This window comes from Babylonia areolata, chromosome 20, assembly GCF_041734735.1.
Source record: "Babylonia areolata isolate BAREFJ2019XMU chromosome 20, ASM4173473v1, whole genome shotgun sequence".
Lineage (NCBI taxonomy): Eukaryota > Metazoa > Mollusca > Gastropoda > Neogastropoda > Buccinidae > Babylonia > Babylonia areolata.
Window position 1 is genome coordinate 22,974,180 of NC_134895.1, and position 19,633 is coordinate 22,993,812.

General features: G+C 41.1%; 1 protein-coding gene across 2 annotated transcripts in view; it reads left to right on the forward strand.

The window, feature by feature from the left end:
- Positions 1–3,003: 3,003 nt before the first annotated feature.
- The window catches only part of LOC143295313 (CAP-Gly domain-containing linker protein 4-like), a 61,940-nt gene continuing 45,310 nt past the window's right edge, over positions 3,004–19,633 (forward strand). The window contains exon 1 of one of the 2 annotated variants that reach the window (XM_076606944.1): positions 3,004–3,527. In XM_076606944.1, coding sequence (XP_076463059.1) covers positions 3,469–3,527 — 59 coding nt within the window. In that variant the 5' untranslated portion in view covers positions 3,004–3,468. Of the gene's footprint in view, positions 3,528–8,613; positions 8,752–19,633 lie in introns of those variants that run through there. The other variant, XM_076606945.1, reaches the window with a different exon arrangement.

A 19,633-nucleotide genomic window follows, 5' to 3' on the forward strand; every position in this document is an offset into this window, starting at 1 on the left:
GGAGAGAGAGAGAGAGAGAGAGAGAGAGAGAGAGAGAGAGAGAGAGAGAGAATCTGTCTGTTTGTCGTATTGAATTAACTGCAGGGGGCATTGCATGTAACTGACGTGGCAGAGCTAGCTATACCATGCATGTCGTGTTTATCGATGCCGTCTGATCGAGTCAGCCATGGCGAGGGACTTGAGTGAGCCGGCATGTCGTCTCCCTGAAGTTCAGCTTTCCGCTGATAAGGCCCCTGAAAGAGACGATGGTGATTATTCTTTGTTAGTCAGTGTTCCGGCTTCTCTTCTGTCTCGCCGTATATATTACAGACAGACAGAGGGGCGCGCTCACACCACACCCACACACCCACACACACAGAGGGAGAGAGAGAGAGAGAGGGAGAGATATATATATATATAAAGAGAGAGAGAAACACACACACACACACACACACACACACACACACACACAACAAACACACACACACACACTAACACTAACAGAGATATATATATATATATATATATATATATATACATATATATATATATATATATATATATATATATATATATATATATATATATATATGCACCAGTATACATATAAAGACACACACACACACACACACACACACACACATACACACACACACACACACACACACACACACACACACTCACACACACACATATATATATATATATATATATATATATATATATATATATATACAAAGAGAGAGAAACACACACACACACACACACACACACACACACACACACACAGAGAGAGAGAGAGAGAGAGAGAGAGAGAGAGAGAGAGAGAGAGAATGATTATATAAACAGAGAAAGAGAGAGACAAAGACAAAGACAGACAGACAGACAGACAAAGACAGACATAGGCAAACACAGTCAGAGACAGACAGCCAGACAGATAGACAGACAGACAAAGTCAGATGTGAGAAATCAACCGTAAATGAGAATGAGAACAAAATTAATATGTTTAATGAAGGAAGTAGAGACAGCATGCATTCTTTTCTAACACCCGGTCAGAAAGAAAACTGAAATGAATTTAACCACGTGAAACTGACCAACATAACAATTCACAAACGTAACAGAGTCTGAGAGGCCAGTGTCATTCCAAGAGTCAATGACAATGTGTACACTCAGTGTCAGTGAAGGCCATTGACCCCTTTTAACACACAAATTTCCTTGTGCTTTCACACACACACACACACACACACACACACACACACTCACACGCACGCGCGCGCGCACGCACACACGTACACAAGCAGACACACACACACACACACACACACACACACACACACACATACACACACACACCCCCCCCCTCCCACACACACGCGCGCGCGCGCGCATATATGCGCATTTGCACATACTTGTTGGCAGACAAGTTAAGATGGTTGAGAGAGAGACAGGGACAGGGAGACAGAGAGAGAGGGGGGGGGGGGGCAGGGGGGACAGGGCAAAATGAACATGGATTATCCATATACTGGCCACGGTCCCAAATACAGCGGTATGTGACGAAGTGAATATTTTAGCCCACAAATTGTATACACTTATGGACAATGCAAGTGTTTGTGACTGAAAATGATTGCCGTATGTTACTGACGAACAAATTGTATTTCGGCAAATTGTGGAAGCTCGACAGACGCGGGAATTATGCCGATATTGTTTATCACGTTTTATTATGTTGTTTGAGTTTTCACCACTAGTCGCACTAGTGTGGTGTGGTGTGGTTTGATGCGATGTGGTGTGGTGTGGTTTGATGCGATGTGGTGTGGTGTATAGAATAATGTGGCACCATTTCTTCCCCTCCCCTACTTGCCTATTTAAAAAAAAAAAAATTCTCTTTACTCGCATCAACTCTTCCTTCTCTGTCTGTCTCTCTCTCTCTCTTTCTTTCTTTCTTTCTCTCCTTCTTCCTTGTTTTCTTTCTGTTATTCTTTCTTCCTCACTCTCTCTTTCCCCCTCAGTCTTAACGGCTTCGAGTTTTTGTTCTTCAAGTTCTTCGGTTTTTCCTTTCTTTCCGTCTTTCTGTCTTGCTCTTCTTTCTATTCTTTCTGTTTTGCTTCATATATGATGATAATAATAATAATAACTTGTATATTTATATAGCGCCCTTTCTCTCTAAGAGCTCAGGGCGTTTTACACGAAAGAAAAATATTACAAGTTACATCATAGTAAAACATTCATGACCACTCTTTCTCAAAACCCCTCCCCCCTCCCGCCGTACACACACTCTCCCTTTCCCACTCTTCATACATCCAAAGTGAGTTGACATGGGTGGGTTTGGAGAACAAGGGAGGTGAGAGTGCTTATAGATAGGTTTTAAAAAGATGAGTTTTTAGCGATGAGCGAAAAGCAGAAATAGAATCAAAATGCACGGATATATACTTCTTCTTCTGCACCAGATTTTCTTTTCCTTTCTTTCTTTTTTCTCTTTCTCCTTCCTTTGTCAAATCTTTCTGTGTTTTCTTCTCAGTTTCTTTTTACCTCGGCCTCCCCGGCTTCTTCATGGAAACTCTTCAACATAAATTCTTTTCTTTTTTTTTCACACCTGTGACTGATCTACGACAAACACTGAACTGAACACCAAAAGAAATGAACCCTTGATACATACACAGTTTTATATAAGTCAGACTGAATAGAAAAAAATTATAAAAATTTATAACCTTACGGATTCAAACCCAGAACAACCTATCAAGCCCACAAACTCAATGCCATAAACCACTTATGGAAGTGTCAGAGTTGACAAGATTCCTCCAAGATGACAAAATCAAACCCTTCACTGAATTAACCACCAGAGGAAGCGGATACACGACAGACCGAAAGTCAAGACTGTGGAAGTGAATGACCTTGTCAAAAGAATACATCCTGGCTACACACTTAAGGGCCGGTGGCAAAAAGCTGTTGTTATTATTGGCCCTGCGGCAGTGTGCGTGAGTGTGGACGTACGATATGAGCCTGTGTGCAGCATCGTAATTACACTGACATGAATCGTCAAGACCGCATCTACAAAACTGGGTTTTTTTGTTGTTGTTTTTTTTTGTGTGTGTGTGTATGTGTGCGTGTGTGTGTGTGAAAATATGTATGCAAAAGTGTGACTGAGTTTGTATGGGCTACTGGTCGTGTTTAAAACAGAGTCTAGGCGGACGAACATATTAGACAACGTGAAATCTTAATGAAGGCCACGATATTAGTCGTGGGTTCAAATCATGACAAACATCGACCTGTCAGCGATTCGTTTCAGTCGTCAGTGGTGTGTCTCTTGTGCAGTACAGCTAAGTGTGCACTGATTTTGTTGTTTGTTTGTGTGTGTGTGAGTGTGTCTGTGTGAGTGTGTGTGTGTGTGTGTGTGTGTGTGTGTGGCTGGGTGTCTCAAGTCGATCTTCACCAAGCCGAAGCCGGAAACTGAAGCCGTCAACCTGACTCCTGTGTCAGTTTCAGTCGTGAAACATGATGTTCACCACGGATTATCTCTCCAGTCTGGATTCCGACTCTGACTCAGTGTTCGAGTAAGTCAGTAGTTGAACTTTTGTTGTTGCTTTTTTTTTTTTTTTTTTTTTTTTTTTTCCATCACTGATCGCTCTTTCACATTTGCTTGTTTACTTGCTTTCAGTCTCATTGGTGGTTGGTTGATTGGTTGGTTGGTTCGTTGCATGTCTTGCTGGTGAGTAGGTTTCCCACTATCCCTCCACTGGTCAGTCAAGCCTCTCAGTCCCGCTATTGTCAATCAGCCAAGTTTTGGTTTTGTGCACGTACCGTGCATACACCGGACGAACCTTTCCATCTTCATGAGCCCTTCCCCGACACCTTCTCCTCTTCCACCCTCTTTATGTTACGCCTCTCTCGGCACTGACTTACCTACGAAAGCCGCTTTGTTTGCGAGGAGAGTTGTGGTAGGTCCTTACAACAACGTTATCGGCAGCAGCAGCAACAACAATAATACCATAGAAACAGCAGTCAGTACTGAGAAGTCACGGTACGTAGTAACTGTCATTTCAATTAGTAGTGCTGTGATTACCTGCACGTGACTAGCAGTGGTATCAGTGGTAGTGGCAGTAGGCACAGTTTATAGACAGACAGACAGGCAGATAGACAGACAAATCGATCGATCAATAGATATAGACAGAGAGATAAATAGACAAAACATGACAGTGAGGGGAAATTAAGTACAGATAAATTGACTAAATATATACATAGATAGATACAAATATCTATATACGTACACAAAGACACAAATACCTACAATATCTATACATGCAGACAAAGATACAAATACCTACAAACAGACAAACAGATGTATATGCAGACAGACTCACGTACTGATGTACTGACAGACAAACAAACAGACATATAGATGGATAAAAACTGTTCCACCAACCGAAAAAGAAAAACCGAGTTTTATTTCCCAGTCAACTCTTCAGTCTATCAACTTTTTTCTTCTAGTATTTCTGACCTCTGTCGTCAGTGATTTTCTACATGAATTCGGACAATAGCTGACGACACAGAACGGTCGGCAGCCGGGACACACACACACACACACACACACACACACACACACGGCATCTATGATTATATATATATATATATATATATATATATATATATATATATATATATATATATATATTAATGGTGGGCGTAGGCGCTCACTGGGTACCGCTGTCCGTGTTTACATAGCCAACACAATGAAAGCTGACATGCATTCACTTGGAGTCTTGGACTGACGCGCATTTTGCGAAGGGAATTAAAGCATCAGAAGGTATGGCCGGAAACTGGAATGAAATTCTCTACCCTTATTATCCCTGAGGGCAGGGATGTAAACCATTGATAGTGTGTGTGTGTGTGTGTGTGTGTGTACTTTGGTGTCGATTTGGCTGGATGTCTGTGAAGGTTACGGATGTACTGTAGGTTTTTAATTTTGTGTTTAAATGTATGCTTTACGCATACCGGGGTTTCACACTGTACAGTGCAATAAAAATGATATCATTGAGCATGTCGTGTTTTGCATGAGGGGTGCTGCTGGACGGATTAAATTACTATTGTTGTTACTACCCTTAGAATTTGATGCAATGTCTTGTTTTAATTTGTCATGTTCGCTTCTTCACTGCCGATCAACCTGCATATTTTAATGGGTTTATTTATGTTGAATTGGAACTATGGTAATCGTAGTAAAGCGCTTAGAGTAAAAAAATTATTTGATTAGGCGGTATAGAAACAGAAATAGAAATGTTATTATTATTATTATTATTGTTATTATTATTATTATAGATCTCCCAAATTCAGACATCAAAAGCTCTGACCGTGCACTCGGGCTTCTTATTGCCGCACTTGTTTCTCCCTGTCCTTTTTTGTGCGTTCATCTTTTATTCTCAGTGCTTTTGATTATGGCATGAAAAAAAAATCATTAGAAAGGTAAAAACAGCGAGCGCGCACACACACACACACACACACACACACACACAATCTGATTAGTAACATTCCAAAGTGCTTCTCAGTGTACGATGCCAGAACTAGATTATCACGTGTGTGTGTGTGTGTGTGTGTGTGTCACAGTGTTCAGTCAAGTTAATTGCCCTTTTCTTTCCTTCGAATTTTAAAGGTTTTGTCAGTTTTGATTTTTATTTAAAAAGGAAATACGAAAAAAAAAAAATTGCGGTACTGATATCAGGTTTATTGTTGTTTGTATCCACCTCAGTTTTTGTAGTTCGGTCGGTTTATATCAGTGTCCGAAGAGGCGGTTTGTGTTTAGTTAAACTCTCTGGCTGAAGTTGTATCTCACAGTGTGTTGGCTGTATATGTTTGTCTCTTTTCTCTGTCTGTTTCCTTATATCTGTCTGCCTGTCTGTCTGTCCATGTGGTTTAAACATTTTTTTTTTTTTAATATCAAGAAACAAGGTGCAATACAGCGTTCAATTAAGAAGACTTGAGCAACAACAAGCATGAGCTTATATCGTGCTCGTTCATATGTAACAAGCAATACACAAACGCAATGGCGAAAATACACAAACTATTTGACAATGAAAAGAAGGTTGAAGTGTAAGACAAAACTAAACTAAACAAGAAAAACAACTTTTCAGTCTATGTCTGTATTTCTCTTTCCCTCTCTCTCCCTTTTCTCCCACCTTCTCCTTTTACTCCCACGTATACCATTCAAGTTCTCTCTCTCTCTCTCTCTCTGAGTCTCTTTCTCTCATCTCTCTCACTCAAGTTCTTATCACATAGCCGTCATACGCCAGTTCAGTGCGGCCGGTTCCGCCGTGCAGTCAATGGAGACAGTCACCACTGACCGCTGTCTTTCATTGTCTGATGCAGACACCATGGGCCGTTTCCTTGACGTCACTGATTTTTGTCCATCGTTCGTAGAACAACTGGAGCTTTATTTGCCGAGAACAAAAACACTACAAAGAAGACAAACGGACAGGCAGGCAGGCAGGCAGAGAGAGAGAGAGAGAGAGAGAGTCATCACTGACCACGCTGTCTTACATTGTCAGAAAATACGTCTGGTGCAAACACACACGGCTGAAGTGCGGTTTATATCTATTAGTGGGCTGTTGCCTTGATGTCATTGATTAGTTCCGTCATTCGTAGAACAACTGGAGCTTCAGTTCATTTGCCGGGAACTGAACAAAGACACTGACTGCAAAGACTGAAGACAGACGGACAGATACTGAGGCAGAGAGAGCGAGCGAGCGAGAAAGAGAGAGAGAGAGCGAGAGAGGCTGGAAGGGGAGGGTGGTGATACCTCACGAAACGAAATTTTACTTTACCGGGATAAAGATACAAACACACTAATAACAATGGGGTTTTGCTGGGGTTTTTTTGTTTTTGTTTTTTGTTGTTGTTTTTTTTTCAGTTCCCATGTGTCATTTTGGTGCCGGTATAAAGTCAAGAAAGTAAAGAGTACTGAAGAAGAAGAAAAAAAAAAGGGGGGACTGAGGGGCTGGGAGAGAGAGAGAGAAACAGACAGAGCAAGAACGCAGACAGACAGACAGACACGGACAGTGACGAAGCCGGACAAAGCGAAATTCCACTATTGAGTCTGATCCTGTCACCCACAGATCTTCACTCAAGTGTCTCTGATCCGGCAGAGATCATAACAGCGCAATGACTAACACACTGACTGAGGTCTAAACAATAGGCCTACGTCACATCTACTCCTGCACGACGGAACCCGGTACTTATGTATTGTCATGGTTCAGTAGAAAGACTGACATTGTGTACAATTACTTAAAAAAAATGGAGACAAGGGTACGCCAATCACATGCATCCACATTGGCCTATACTTATTGTCGAAGACCTGCTCGTTTGAAATAAGTTGGCAGTGCACGTGTGAAAACGTGAAACATCAGTCTGGAAAACCGCAAAACTGGTAGATAAAACACACGCACGTACGCACACATACACGCACGCGCGCGCGCGCAAACACACACACACACAAACACACACACACACACACACACACACACACACACACACACACACACACACACACACACACACACACACACACACACACACACACACACACACACACGGCTGTGACACACTTACACATACTCATCAGTAGTGCACACCAACCGTGCACTGCCGGGCACACACACACACACACACACACACACACACACACACACACACACACACACACACACACACACACACACACACACACACACACACACACACACACACACACACACACACACACACACACACACAGTCACTCGGACAGAAAAAGACAGAGAGCCGTGAGATTACTGATAAAAGTTCGTACATCACAATAATGAAACCGGATAATTATATCTGACTGATACTATACTGATTTTGACACCACGTGCATATGTACACCATCAGTCGGCATGTTTGCGAGACGCCATATGTGTTCGATCATCCCTCGTGCTTCTGAAAACCTGCGGGCTGTAAACTTGAAAGTTGTCGTTTTCCCTCGTGTTCAACTACTGAGGTCCCACAGGCACTTAAAAATACGCACCCGGCAACAGATTGTAGACGAACCTAATGTGACACAAAAGCAGCACATTAAATTACGACAGAGAACGTCTGTGAGTTGTTGTTGTTGCTGCCGCTGTTGCTGCCGCTGTTGCTGTTGTTGTTGTTGTTGTTGTTGTACTTGTGTTGTTGGTGTTCAGTGTTGTTGTTGTTTTCCTGACACTCACGTTCGGGCTGAATGCTACACTCCTGACTTTGGCTTCCCCTTCGATCGTTACTAGTATGATTCTAAGTCCTTACTTCATGTTATTTTTCTCCAACACCGCGGTCGGCAAGCGCCACGAAATTTCCTTTCTGTGAAAACATAATTACTATGATCTGTGAAAGCCGGTGTTGAATGTAAGATTTTTCTATAGCATGCAGTGAGTTGAGCTTGTTACATATATTTTCCATCTAGGTAATTACCCATTTATTCATTTGTTTTTTCGATTTATTTATCTAAGCCCTGGAAGAACAGAATGGGGAAAAGTAGGGAAGATGTAAGAATAATTATATAATTATGCTTGCCACGCCCCTTTATTGTGATGCAAATATCGCGGTTCCACATGCTGTACGAAAACGAGGCTGTTCTGCCCAGTGCGGCTTCCGGTTTCATCCAATGAAAGTTCATTCAGATGCAGAAGTTTCGACGAAAGCTCTTGGACAAGTTTGGACGAAACTAATCTGAAACTGTGATTGAAGGTGCTGGTCCAAGGGCTTCGAAAGGATTCGGCAGACTCGGAGTTAAAGGTTAGTCAAGTTGTAGCTGTTTTGGTCAGAATAAGGCAAACATCTTTTGATGATTCAAGCAGAAAATTGCGTTGCGTGGTTTGACTGTCTGCGTCAGCTTGTCCCAGATGTCTGGCACTGGTGTGTGTGTGTGTGTGTGTGTGTGTGTGTGTGCGCGTGCGTGCGTGGGTGCGAGGCGTGCGTACATGTGTGTGTGTGTGTGTGCTTGCGTGCGTGCGTGCGTGCGCTTCACCGAGTGTGGGTACGGTGTGTGGGAGCGCGCGCTTTACGTGTGCGCGGTGTGTGTGTGTGTGTGTGTGTTTTCAAGGATCAAAAACTTACTATCAGGTTTTTTCTGTGCATATTTCTGTCAAAAGATTTGTTCAAATCTGTCAGCAGAGGTCTTATTTAAGTATTAAAGTTACATAATGAATACCCACCAGCAACATTTAAAATAGTTCACAGAGTAACAGACTGTTTTTGTTTTGTTTATTTGCTTGTTTGTTTTGTTGTGTTGTTGTTTTTGTTTGTTTGTTTTGTCATATTATAGCAGACTTAGTTATGTGTAATCCAGCATTTCCAATACACAGCATGACTGACCAAAGAATTGCAATGAACAAGGGAGTATAGTGGATTATTCCTTTCACTTCCAGAACTGTTTGTTTTTGATTTTTGCAAGATAATCACCAACCTAAAAAAAAAAAATAATAATAATTTTTCAAAATAATAATAATTTTTTTTAAATCTCGAAAATGAAAATTATGCTCAAAATTATGTGAAAGTATATGTTTTCTTGGAGGGAAAATGAATGAATGAATGGAGAATAAAATTATCATAAATTCAAAGTTGACAAAATTAGATAACTCCCAGTGAGGGGAAGATAGATTTTTAGAAAAACAACAACAGCAACAAAAGCACACAAAATATTTTGAAATGAAAAAAGGGGAAGAAAATTCAAGTTTGTTTATTCTATGGGTGGAAATGTTGCTGAAATATTAGCAGATGTATTAGACAACAACCAAGTGCAATTATGTTGTTTCCTCCACTGTCAAGTTGTTTTAAAGATAAACACCATATATAAACACTCAAATACATCTACACACACACTCTCCCACCCAACACCCACAAACACTATCACACTATATTACAACACAAAAGCTCACTGTAGACAGTATTTTGGCTTGAAGCTTTCATCTGGAGGGTGTCATTGTAAATGAAAACCAAAAAATGAAGTTTTCAAAATAATATATTGGGATATTTTTCTATGTCTGCTTCTAACGTGACCCCACCCCCTTCCTGTTGATGTACTTTGTAGAATGTAATCATCACCAGAATAACCAGAATCACTTCAGTTGATCAACAACATTACTTTTGTTTTCTATCACGTTTTCATAGATGCTGTTGTCGACGTTGTGTGGAAAATCAAACAAATTCTAGTCACCTCTTCTGTACTGTACATCCTGGCAGCCATGTGGACATGCTCAATGGATTTTTGCTTTAGAAAACGCAAAAAAAAAGTACATCAAAATCCAGCCAAAACTTGCTGAGGTATTGGTTTGAACACCCATCAAGGCAGTGGCCATTTGCAGGGAAGTAAGCATTTGCAAATGAGAGACTGGAAAGTTGATTATGCCTTTACCCCTGATACCTTATGGATATCTCCATGGTTGAAAATGAAAGGCTTAATTCTATACAGACGCATGTCAAATATAAAGGCATTTGCTAAAAAGGTGTTTATGTGACTGGGATGTGTGATGTGTCAAAAAAAACTTCTTTTCATGCTGGTGATGCTTTCATGTATTAAGAGAAAATCTAATCTTCATTAGTTCATTGCAAGGGAGTAACAGCAGCAACATAACAGTGGAAGAAAATGAGTGCAGGTAAACAACCGGACACATTACATCATGCATCAGCATGTAATGGTGTGTAAATTATATGGTACAAAACAATTTTTCAACTGCCATGAAGCAAAATCTGTTTCAGTTATCAGTATCAAAATACTTAATCTGTAAATAATGTTTCATTTGGTATCAAGTCTGATAAGGTAATAAAAGTCTAAAAAGATAATAACAAGTTTTTTTTGGGTTTTTTTGTTGTTGTTTTTTTAAGGGGAACAGAATGATGAACTAATTATTTTAAAATGATTATATACTGTAGCCAAAAGATTGTATTCTTTATTATGTTAAATATCATTATTTAGAAAGACTGATGTGACAGTATTTAGATGGGGAAGGCTGCTGAACATCCGTATCAGACAAGGAGTGCCAAAACTGAGATAGTTGAGTCAGATGGATAGTGAGAGTGATGCATCTGCATAGGATTGAACATATTCTTAGAGAGAGAGACAGACAGAGAGACAGAGAGAGACATAAAGAGACTGAACGTGCATCATGATTATTTCATAAAGCACGGAAGTATAAGACAAACAATTTGGAATTCAGCATTATATGGTAAAGTGCAAAAGTATATATATGACAAACTTTTTTTTTTTTAACTGTTGGTCATTAACTTGTAGGTAAGTTAGAGTTGGTCTTGTTCTTGGATAGAAGAACGTCTCTAACCGAAAGTCAATGGCCAGACCTAATCATTAGTATGAAGCCCTTTCGCAGGTGTCTGAAAGTATGTTAATTGCTTGTGGCCTGTCTGCAACGTGAGGGGTCAACTTGTTCAACAGATGTAGCTCAGCAGGCATGGAAAGAAAGCAACCAATGCATGGGATGTAACTCATTCCAGCTACTTTTTTAATTGTCACTGAGTGTTCATTTTTCTTGTTTTAATCACCAAACTGATATTATTTACCATTAAATCAATAATTATAAGTGTATGATACAGTGTAAGCTGTTGAAATGTATGTTATTGTCTGCTTCTTAGCTAAATCCTGATTGCTGATTTTTTTTTATTTTTAAGTTAACATTTCAGAGGTCAAAATTTTGAAAGCTCTATAGCTGTGAAAAAAAAAAGAAAAGGAAAAGAAGAAATAAAATAAAACAGAAACATTTGGGGAGAACATTAGAAGAAAGTTGAACAAGTACTTTCATATGATTAATTATTGTAGTATTTACACGCATGCACACACATACTCATTTGTACACAAACACCAGCATGCACAGACACACACACACACACACACACACACACACACACACACCATACTCAACTGCATGAATGCATATGTGATACATGCACACACACACACACACACATATGAAGTGTGCACATGCTCTGACACACTGTATAGGCACTGTACACAAAAATGTACACCCACTTTCTCTCTCTCTCCCTCTCTTTCTCTGTCTCTCTCTCAGTCTCATTCTTCTGCTGTCTTGCCCATTTGTTGTTATATCATAATTTTTTTTTTTTAATACAAAAAAAAACCAAAAAAAAAAACCCAACCCCAACCCCACACAAGCCACTGTTATTTGGAAAACATAGAATGTGTTAAATTTTATGGAGCAAAATGTGTAAAAGTGTTTAATATTCAATGAGCAAGTGTTAAATACAAAAAATTTAAAAAAAATCCCTTATGAATGAAAACCTTGGCAGTGATACTGATAGATAAGGCACATATTTTACAGTTATGAAATGTAATCTGAGTAATTCTGTCCAACAGCCTGTGGATTAGAAATCATAAATAAATTTGTCAAAAAGAAACAAAAAAAGATAGAAAGAAAGAAAAAGAAAGAAAGAAAGGAAAACAATAACAACGGAATTACAAGAAATAAATGCATAAATGATGCAGTCAATCAATCAAGCAATATAAAAACAATGATTTGAAAGGGGGCCATGGGATATTATTTTTTAAAGTCTTGTTTTACATAATGCACAGATTTTTACAGTACTTAGGACATAGTATCAGTAGATAATACTTTAGTAGTTAGTACAAAATGGATGAAAATATCATCAGTTAAAATATTATTGATTTATAACTATTTGTATAGTATTCTTGCATATTGCATAATGTGTCGCTATGTTTTTGGTAAAGGTACAGCTTTTGCTTTATGGCGTTGGAAACTAGAAAGGCACCCCTTTCGGAACAGGGAGTTGATAATTCATACAGTTTACTACAACGAATTTTCCAGACCGGTTTCAAATGATATCATATCACGATGTGCTTGTGACTGTGAGTCATTCCTGTACTTTTTAGCAGAGATTCAAAGTGAAGTACCACTACCAGGCAGTGGTCATGAGTAATGTGAATGACAAGAGTTCCCCTTGAAAGGACTAGAACTCAAGTGCTTGTCTGTGTGAGTGTGAATAATGACATTGTCTAGATAGCGACTGATTTTTATGCCATGAGAGCTTTTTCCCGTCTGTTCATCTTGGATTTGTGTTGTCATTTTTGAGGAGAGGATGGCACCACAATGCACTACTTTGTTTTCAGAAGGGACTGTGTGTGTGTGTGTGTGTGTGTGTGTGTGTGTGTGTGTTTGAGCATGCATGGGTGTGTATGCTTTTACATGTATGTATGTGTTGTATATTGTATTGTATTTTATTACTCTGTTGTCACAACAGATTTCTCTGTGAAATTAGGGCCATTCTTTCCAGGCTCAGCCTCTGATATTTTCTCCCTCTCCACTAGACCTTGAGTGGTTGTCTGGATGCTAGTCATCCGGATGAGACGATAAACAGAGGTCCCGTGTGCAGCATGCACTTAGTGCACGTAAAAGAACCCATGGCAAGAAAAGGGTTGTTCCTGGCAAAATTCTGTAGAAGAATCCACTTCAATAGGAAAAACAAGTAAAACTGCACACAGGAAAAAATACCAAAAAATGGGTGGCGCTGTAGTGTAGCGATTTGCTCTCCTTGGGGAGAGTAACCCGAATTTCACACAGAGAAATCTATTGTGATAAAAAGAAATACAAATACAAATAGATTGAGAACGCCACCTTTTATTTTGTTCTATATTTTCTGCGTGTGATTTTATTTATTTTCCTATCAAAGTGGATTTTTCAACAGAATTTGCCTCTTGTTGCCGTGGATACTTTTATGTGCATTAAGTACATGCTGCATGCATGGCCTTGGTTTATCGTCTCTTCCGAATACCTAGCATCCAGACCACCACCAAAGGTCTAGTGGAGGGGGAGAAAATACTGGCGACAGTGGGATTCAAACTGTTGCACTCAAATTTTCTCGCTTCCTGTGCAGACATGTTACCACTAAGCTAACACTCCACAGCGTGTGTATGTGTTTACATATGTTTGCGTATGTATAATTATGTGTGTGTGTGTGAGTGAGTGGAAATACGCTTGTGCATGTGTGCATGCATGCTTGTGCGTGTATGTATGCATGTGTGTGACCATGTGTGCGTGGGTGCATGTGTGTGTGTATAAACTTATGTGTTTCTTACGTTTGTGTGTACAAATGTGTGTGTGTGTGTGTGTTTCTGTTGTGTATCTCTGCTCATTTCATGACAGAAATATTCTTCAAAGAAATACAGATTTAGCTGAGTGTGCGAAGTGGATGATCCATAGAAGTTAAACACACTCACACTTCACGAATGCTCGCATGCAGCCACCCATTTACATCCCTTGAAACCTGAATACTTTCAAGTTCTGTGTTTAGATCTCCAGACAGTAACTGAGTACCAAGCTCTATGTTGAAAGGACGGACTGGCCAAGAACACCTGTTATCTGGGAAACGTTTCTTTTCATTGAAGTCCTGCCAAGAAGCCTTTCTCCTCAAAGATAGGATTTTTTTTTTTTTTTACAAAGGGAGACATACCATCACCAGTGAAATGCTTGGACTTCAGGGCATGTCTGACCCAGGGGGTTTCTTGTCAGTTTTTTTTGTGTGTCTACAGTGTCTTGAGGCCATAACTCACCTTTCCCAAAATCAGAGAGAACACTATCCAGGGGTCTCAGATAGAAAAGTTCTAACAGGTGAGAAGGGGACTTGGGGTTAGGGAAAGGGGGGTTGGGGGGGGGGGGGAGGGGGCCGAAGGGGGGGGGGGTGTTTGTGGGGATATTGAGGTGAGGTGGTATGGGGACATGATGAGGAGGGTCAGAGTCAGACAGGTGAGATGGGGGAGGGGGTGATGGAGGTGATTACTGGACAGGCTGGGTGGATCTGATGAGTGTAAACATGTGTGTAAAACCAGTTGATAAAGTGTGATGTAGTCAGTTTAGAGAGAGAGAGAGTGTGTGTGTGTGTGTGTGTGCACATGTGTACATGAGTGTGTGTGTGTGTGTACATGAGTGTGTGTGTGTGTGTGTCTGTCTGTCTTTGTGTTAGAATGCAATCTTTCATACCCAAAATCATGATTTATTGTTAGATAAACTATATAAGTAAGTCATTTGTTAAACGACATCAAAATTTTGTTGAATATTTTACATTGAACAAGGGAGAAGTAAGAGAGTCAAAACAAAGGATGTTTTTTTCATTAAATTTTTTATTTAAAATTTTTATAGATATACAGTTTACGTGTGCATGCACTGTGGCTGAGAGTCTGCTTCAGTTTTGTGAATACAGTTTCTGTTTCAAATAAGTTGGTCTTTCTTTCTTCCCAGCTGTTATAATTATATTCATGTGTCAGTCCATCTCTCTCTCTCTCTCTCTCTCTCTCTCTCTCTCTCTCTCTCTCTCTAGTTTGCCTCTGTCTCTCATGAGGAGAGAAAGCTTTTCTTCTTCTTCTGCGTTCACTCGTATGCACACGAGTGGGCTTTTACGTGTATGACCGTTTTTACCCTGCCATGTAGGCAGCCATACTCCGTTTTCGGGGGTGTTCATGCTGGGTATGTTCTTGTTTCCATAACCCACTGAACGCTGACATGGATTACAGGATCTTTAACGTGCGTATTTGATCTTCTGCTTGCATATACACACGAAGGGGGTTCAGGCACTAGCAGGTCTGCACATATGTTGACCTGAGAGATCGTAAAAATCTCCACCCTTTACCCACCAGGCGCCGTCACTGTGATTTGAACCCGGGACCCTCAGATTGACAGTCCAACACTTTAACCACTAGGCTATTGCGCCCGTCGAGAGAGCTTTTTAAATTCAGGCCAGACAGCATAGCTCAAGAGAGTGGAGTTCAAATTAATTTGTTGTTTTTTTACCTTTAATTATTAATCTGTTATGCAGTGTGTGTGTGCGTGAGTGCATGCGCATGTATGTGTATATAAAAGAACAAATGTACGTGTAAGTTGCTGGCATTAACAGCTGTCTTGGCTGTTTGCATTAAAAAAACAATATATATATTTTTTTTTTTTTTTTGCTTTTCATGTCTTCCTGTTTTAAACAAAGTGGTAAGGGTTATTGCCATTGTTTTTTTGTTTTGCTGAAAGCAGCATGCTTGACTCAGCATGGTTTGATATGGTTGTATTGGCATAGTTTCAAAATTCACCTTTAGAATAGAAAGTTTGTTCTGTATATATAAACAGTTCAACAGTTTCATTTTCATTTGTCAATTTCCGTTGTCTGAGTCAGCATTGTACAGTACAAAGTCGTCATGTATTGTAATCTTAGTCAGCATGTTTTTTTGCAATGAGTGAGGTTAGACCTGCTGTTGGAAAAACTGGTTTTAAGTTTGACTAATTGAGACCTAATTATCAGAACTGAGCATTGAATAATAGACTTGAATTTTTCCCCCAAAAAAAGACAAAGAAAGGCAAAGGCACTTAAATAGTCAAGCCATGTATGTAAAAATGTAATCAATTCTGTTGGATTCTTTAGCACTTTATTTTTAAAGCCATATAACACCACAATTTCTTTGAGAATTATGGATAGGCATTTAGTGCCAGTGTGCAGACAGACACCTATTCCAGTTTTCTCTGCGTTTTCATGCCAGCAAAACCCCTTCCTTGACTGATGAATTGAGAGAGAGAGACAGAAAGAGAGAAAGGGAGGAGTGTTCGGGTGTTGGTCAGTCAGGCAGAGGAGTGTGTATTGTGTGAATGTGTTATTGACTACATGTCTGTGTACCAGAGAGAGAGAGAGAGAGAGAGAGAGAGAAGGGGGGAGGTCACTTTTCAACAGGTAGCAGCAGCAGAAACAGACAATGCAATTTATCACTGCTTGTCAGAAGCCAGCACACACGTCAGTGACAGATGGTGGTGGTGGTGTGTGTCCATCGAGATCGATGATGACCATCGTTGTCATCCAGCTGGGGGATGGGGGGAGGGTGGTGGTGGGGTGGGGGGGAGGATGCTCATGAATCTATCTGTGAATGCGCAGATGGCTGAATAGTCCAATCTGCGCACGAAATGTTCGCTGACAGTTGGGGCAGACAAAGACAGGCATACCATTGTCAGGGAGCTTGTTTGCCCGTGACTTTCTGGCCTGCCTCTTCTGAACAGCTGCAGCAGTCCTGTTGGCCTCGCACAACTTGGTGCCTTTGGATGACTGATGACTTGCGCGATGAGTTTGTTTAAAGTGAAGAGGAGTTGCGCAACGTCAACCTCACTCTCTCGTCCGGGTCCACCAATTTCCAGTGGCAAGACTAAGTCGAGACGACTGGAGGATGAGCACGGATGCAGTGACAGATAACCCGCACCCAAGACACAAACCCTCTCCATGCACACACCAGTGACCACCCAACTTACTGACCCCTTATACTTCATCGGTGGTGTTGTCGGTGTAGTGGGTGCAGCACCGAACTCCACAAATGACCATAGTAATGAATTATTGCCAGAGGATCGTCACGCACAGAGCTCTGAACAGTCAGCATGTCAGTCAGTGAGTATGCAGGTCAACGGGTAGAAAGAAGGAGTGGGAGAAAGAGGTGATGGAAGGAGTTAAGGAGTAGAGGGAGTTACCTTTAGTTTCAGTATTTACAGTTGCCGTCTTGGAGAGTGAGACAAAGAGAGAGAGAGGGAGGGATGGGGTGTTGGTGCGGGGGGTGGGGGTGGGTGGGGCGTTCTCTGGAGAGTTGAAGAGGGGAGGAGGGAGTGAGGGAATGGGAGGGAGTTCACCCATATATTTATGAATAAGAAACGTGTGTGTGTGTGTGTGTGCGCGCGCGCGCGTGTGTGTATGAAGAGAGAGAGAGGGAGAGGGAAGTGAAACGGAGTTAGATGGTTCATCCGTATGTTGGTCACGTTCATTTACAACAGTGATTGTTTTGCTCAGATTTGGGAATCGAGAGAGAGAGGAGTGGAAGAGAAGCAGAGGGGAGAGTATGGCAGGGGAGGATAACAACATGCCCACCATCCACAATGGAAACAGAAACAGGCTTGCACTGACTGACTGAGTGACTAATCCGCTCACCAGGCCAGTTAACTCTCCCAGAGGCCGGCAGGGCTGTTTAGCTGGTTAATTGTAATGTTTTATGCGCGTGCCTTGTTGGTGGACAATGTATACTACGTAGGCCCTTGCAACACCTGGGTACAGTATTGGTGGTGCGATCGTGCTTCATGTCATAATTTGTTTACACATAATGGCCTAGTTTTTTTGTGTTTTTTTGACAGTGTTTATTTTCTTCTTCTTTTTTTAAATTTTTATCTCATCTTCCTGCGTTAATTTTTTTGTAGTTCTTTTTGTTCGTTCCGAGTTGTGTGATGGTTTGCCATGTTGCAATTTTGTGTACACATTATTATATCTAGTAGTAGTAGCAGTAGTAATGGCAACAACAGCAGCCAAGTAGTAGTACTACTAGTAATAGTAGTAGTAGTAGCAACAGCAGTAGTAATACTAGTAGTAGTAGTAGTTGCTGCTGCAGCAGAAGTAGAAGTAGCGGCACCAGCAGCGTTAATAGCAGTAGTAGTTTCATTTGATGAATGTGATATTTGATGATATTAGAGAGAGAGTGTGTGTTAAAGGGAGTGATTGGAGGGTGCGGGGTGGGGGGATGGGGGGGTTGAGAAGGGAGAGTAGGTTATGATCATCATTGTGCAGTTACAGACCCAGTGGGTTTTGTTTCACTTCTGCTTGAGAGAGAAAGGGAGGGGGGTGGGGGTCAAGGGGATGCGGTGAGAAATAGGAGTTCACCTTCACATTCATTCATGGGTAGCTAGTGTTTCACTATCATTGGGGCAAGGGAGAGAGGTGGTATGATGAGGGGAAAGAGTGGGGGAGTGACATTTACCTTCATCCTCCACAACAACAGAAACAGAAGCACACTTGAACTGACGAACTGACTGACTGACTAAATACGCTCACCAGGCCAATTAACCTTCCCTGGGACCTGCTGGGCTGCTTAGCTGGTTAGTCATAGTGTTTTATGCGTGTGCTTTTCTGTAGACCTGTCGACAATGTGCTATGTAGGCCCCGGTATCGCAGAGGTGCTCTGACGTACCGTACTTCCTGTCTTAAAAATCTGTTTATGTATATACTGTATATGTATGTTCAGGAAGGTGACAATTTCTTAGAGCTTTTTCGTAGTGTGATATTAGATTATTGTGGGTGTGTGTGTGTGAGAGAGAGAGACACACACACACACAGAGACACAGAGAGAGAGACACACACACAGACACAGAAACGTGCGTGTATTTGATGGAATGGGTGAGGAGGTTTGCGAAGGGACTGATGTTCACGATCACAGTTACAGGGGCTTTGTTTCACTAGTCACCACTACTAGAGAAAGGGGTGAGGGGTGTCGGGGGGCAAAGAGAGGGAGGTACAGCTTTGCATCTATTCACCTACCCCATAATCATTTCTCTGTTTTGGATGGAGGGGGAGAGAGAGAGAGAGAGAGAGAGATACTTTTCAGCCTTCACTGACCGACTGACTGATCCGCTGACCAGGCCAGTTAACTTTCCCTCATACCCGCAGGCTGCATGCGTAGCTGGTTAATTATAGTGATTTATACCCGTGCCTTGCTCCAGTAGGCCGATAATGAAGGCCCCGGCAAGCACCTGTTTTGCATTGTTGGCCCAACCGTGCTTCCTCTCATAATAATTTGTTTATGGCCAGGTTCGTGACAGATTTTTAGGGCTCTTTGGTTTTTGGGGTTTTGTTTCTTTCTCAG